The 3,615-nt window shown below is 54.1% G+C and overlaps 1 protein-coding gene across 1 annotated transcript; it reads right to left on the bottom strand.

Annotated features, from left to right (window-relative positions):
• Window positions 1–1,195: 1,195 nt before the first annotated feature.
• On the bottom strand, window positions 1,196–2,878 carry LOC101543067 (gastrula zinc finger protein XlCGF26.1-like). Its single transcript, XM_055124670.1, has 2 exons — window positions 2,535–2,878; window positions 1,196–2,249 (listed from the first exon to the last, which is right to left on the bottom strand). Exons 1-2 carry the CDS (start codon window positions 2,876–2,878, stop codon window positions 1,196–1,198), a joined length of 1,398 nt encoding a protein of 465 aa, XP_054980645.1.
• Window positions 2,879–3,615: the final 737 nt, after the last annotated feature.

The following is a 3,615-nucleotide window of genomic DNA, read 5'->3' as shown; positions in this document are numbered from 1 at the left end:
TGATGCCGCATCCCACAGGATCCCCTAGAACCACCAGGATTAACTTGCTGGGAACAGAATCTCAAGTCATTCCTGAGCATCATCATTGTAGCCCCAACATGATTTAAGAAACAAATGGCTTTACCCTCAGCTTTGGGAGGGGCGGTAAGAAATTGAGGCACAGAGTTGCACCCCACACCCTCTTGCAACCCCAAGGTTTCTTGCCCCACAGGTTGGTAGGAGACCAGGAGACTATCCTGGCATAGGGAAGAAGATACGTTCAGCAGTTCTCCCCAGTGTGAGTTTGGCGGACGTGTGTGTGCAGGGTTGCAGCACTGCCAAAACCCTGCCTGGAGTGGCACACAAACAGCTGCTCCTCGACATGCCTCCTGAGGTGCTGGAGGAGGATTTTGGGGTGGCTGAAGACTCTGTCACACTCCCTGCGGATGAGAGTGTGGGTCACCTTGTGGATCTGCTGGTGGTCTCTGAAGTAGGAATGATTGTGTTACGCCTTGTTGCACATGGACACTGGAATCAACTCTGGATCGTGTGCATCACCTGGTGGCCACGGTTGGTGCCCGAGCTGCGATTACCTTTCTCACAAAGTGGACACATGTAGAGCCACTCACCCTTGTGGATGCGCATGTGCTCAGCCCTTGAGTTGCTATGCCGGAATGACTTTCCGCCCTAAGGGCAGTCATACAGCCTCTCCCCAGTGTGGGTCCGGAAGTGCTTACGCAGGTCCGAACAACTACTAAAGCTTTTCCAACACTGTTCACAGTCATACGGCCTCTCCCCGGTGAGGATCAAGCTGTGCTGATGCAAATTGGAGTGAGTCCTGAAGCTTTTCCCACAGTGCTCACAGTCATACAGCCTTTCCCCAGTGTGGATCAGGTTGTGCTGAAGCAGAGTCAAGCGAGTCCTGAAGCTTTTCCCACACTGCTTGCAGTCATACGGGCTCTCTTATGTGTGGGTCCAACTGTGCCTACACACGCAGTTCCGAGTGAGTCCCGAAGCATTTCCCACACTGCTGGCAGTGATATGGCCCCTCCCCAGTGTGAATCAGGCTGTGCTGATGCAGACTGGAGCAAGACCTGAAGCTTTTCAAACACTGCTCACAGACATTCGGCCTCTCCCCAGTGTACATCCGGATGTGCTTATGTAGGACCAAATGAGTACTGCAACTTTTCCCACACTGCTCGCAGTCATACGGCCTCTAGTTACTATGGGTCAAGCTGTGCCTACGCAGGTTTGAGGGAGTCCTGAAGCTTCTCCCACATTGCTCGCAATCATACGGCCTCTCCTCAGTGTGTGTACGGCTGTGCGTACGCAGGTTCGATTGAGAACTGAAGCTTTTCCCACACCGGTCGCAGACATACGGCCTCTCCCTGGTGTGGATCCGGTTGTGCTGGCGCAGAGTTAAGCGAGTCCTGAAGCTTTTCCCACACTGCTCGCAGACATACGGCCTCTCCCCGGTGTGGATCCGGTTGTGCTGGCGCAGAGTTAAGCGAGTCCTGAAGCTTTTCCCACACTGCTCGCAGTCATATGGCTTCTCTCCAGTGTGAATCAGGCTGTGCCGATGCAGACTGGACCGATCCCTGAAGCTTTTCCCACACTGCTTGCAGTCATACGGCCTCTCCCCGGTGTGGATCAGGTTGTGCTTACGCAGAGCTAAGCGAGTCCTGAAGCTTTTCCCACACTGCTCACAGTCATATGGCCTCTCCCCAGTGTGGATCCGGCTGTGCTCATGTAGGACCCAACGAGTACTGAAGCTTTTCCCACACTGCTCGCAGTCATATGGCTTCTCTCCAGTGTGAATCAGGCTGTGCTGATGCAGACTGGACCGATCCCTGAAGCTTTTCCCACACTGCTTGCAGTCATACGGCCTCTCCCCGGTGTGGATCAGGTTGTGCTTACGCAGAGTTAAGCGAGTCCTGAAGCTTTTCCCACACTGCTCACAGTCATATGGCCTCTCCCCAGTGTGGATCCGGCTGTGCTCATGTAGGACCCAACGAGTACTGAAGCTTTTCCCACACTGCTCGCAGTTATATGGCCTATCCTCAGTGTGGGTTCGGCTGTGCCTACGCAGGTTCGAGCTAGTCCCGAAGCTTTTCCCACAGTCCTCGCAGTCATAAGGCCTCTCCCCGGTGTGGGTCAGGTTGTGCTGGCGCAGAGTTAAGCGAGTCCTGAAGCTTTTCCCACACTGCTCGCAGTCATATGGCTTCTCTCCAGTGTGAATCAGGCTGTGCTGCTGCAGATTGGAGAGAGACCTGAAGCTTTTCCCACACTGGTCACAGTCATACGGCCTCTCCCCGGTGTGGATCAGGTTGTGCTTACGCAGAGTTAAGCGAGTCCTGAAGCTTTTCCCACACTGCTCACAGTCATATGGCCTCTCCCCAGTGTGGATCCGGCTGTGCTCATGTAGGACCCAACGAGTACTGAAGCTTTTCCCACACTGCTCGCAGTCATATGGCTTCTCTCCAGTGTGAATCAGGCTGTGCTGATGCAGACTGGACCGATCCCTGAAGCTTTTCCCACACTGCTTGCAGTCATACGGCCTCTCCCCGGTGTGGATCAGGTTGTGCTGACGCAGAGTTAAGCGAGTACTGAGGCTTTTCCCACACTGCTCACATTCATACAGCCTCTCCCCGGTGTGGGTCCGGCGGTGGTTTCGCAGATTCGAGTGAGTCCTGAAGCGTTTCCCACACTGCTCGCAGGCGAAAGGCGGGACCCCAGAGTGCACTTTAGCATGGGCACCAAGCATACCGGGATACTGGAATCTCTGTGGGCATTCAGGGCAGTTAAAGGCCTTCTTGAGGTCAACATGGATCCCGCTGTGAGCCTGCAGGTACGTGGGGTAGCGGAAGCCCTTCCCACAGAGCTCGCACACATAGGGCATCTCCTCATGGTGCCCCCTGGTGTGACACGTCAGCAGTTTGGCGAGACTGAATGTCTCCCCACACACTTTGCATTCTTGGGATGTTGAGCTCCAGGTGTCAGCATCCTGCAGGGAGCATCGCCTTAAGGCACCCAAGTTGGGAGAGGGAGTCCCCTTTATGGCCAGGCAGCTGATGCCCCCCTGAACGAGGTCACCTGGAGGAGAGCCGTGGGGAAGTATTGGAGGGTCTTGGGGAGAAGAACATTTCGCAGAAGAATTAGCAGCAGGTCCCTGGGGTGCAGAGAAGTTTCGAGTCCGCTTCGAGGTTCCTCTGGCTTGTGCAGGAGCTTCGTGACCAAAACCGAGACTCTTTGGCAAGAGATGTCTGCCATAGATGAGACAAAATGAGTAGAAAAGCAAGATCATCCTGACCTCCGAGGCCACAGGAAAACGAAAGGGCAGGGACCGTGCATGAGGCTGCCCATGATCCTTCCCCTAACACCATCAAGTCCCCAAGTCCCCCCCCCCACCAGGTGTCATTCCTGAGCATAGGACCAGGAGTCAGGACGAGGCAATGCTCAAGCATAAAATAATAAATGAATATCAACAATCAATCAGTAGCTTGATTATCTTTTGTTTTGCTTTTTTGGTTTGAGGTCGATTTTTTTTCCCTCCTACTCTGAAGCCACACTGCAGTGCTCAGTGTCTATTCCTGGCTTTGGACACAGAAATCACTCAAACGCAAGACTTGGAGGGCA

Source organism: Sorex araneus, chromosome 2, assembly GCF_027595985.1.
Source record: "Sorex araneus isolate mSorAra2 chromosome 2, mSorAra2.pri, whole genome shotgun sequence".
Taxonomy (NCBI): Eukaryota; Metazoa; Chordata; class Mammalia; order Eulipotyphla; family Soricidae; genus Sorex; species Sorex araneus.
The sequence above is the reverse complement of the archived record's forward strand: the minus strand, read 5'-3'. Positions and strand labels throughout refer to the sequence as shown.

Excerpts from the sequence above, each read along its gene's own strand:
- LOC101543067 (XM_055124670.1), bottom strand. The coding sequence starts at position 2,878 with ATGCCCTATGTGTGCGAGCTCTGTGGGAAGGGCTTCCGCTACCCCACG. Across the intron at positions 2,250-2,534 it reads ATCCACACCGGGGAGAGGCC|GTCTCTCTCCAATCTGCAGC; the intron begins GTATGACTGCAA and ends GAAAAGCTTCAG.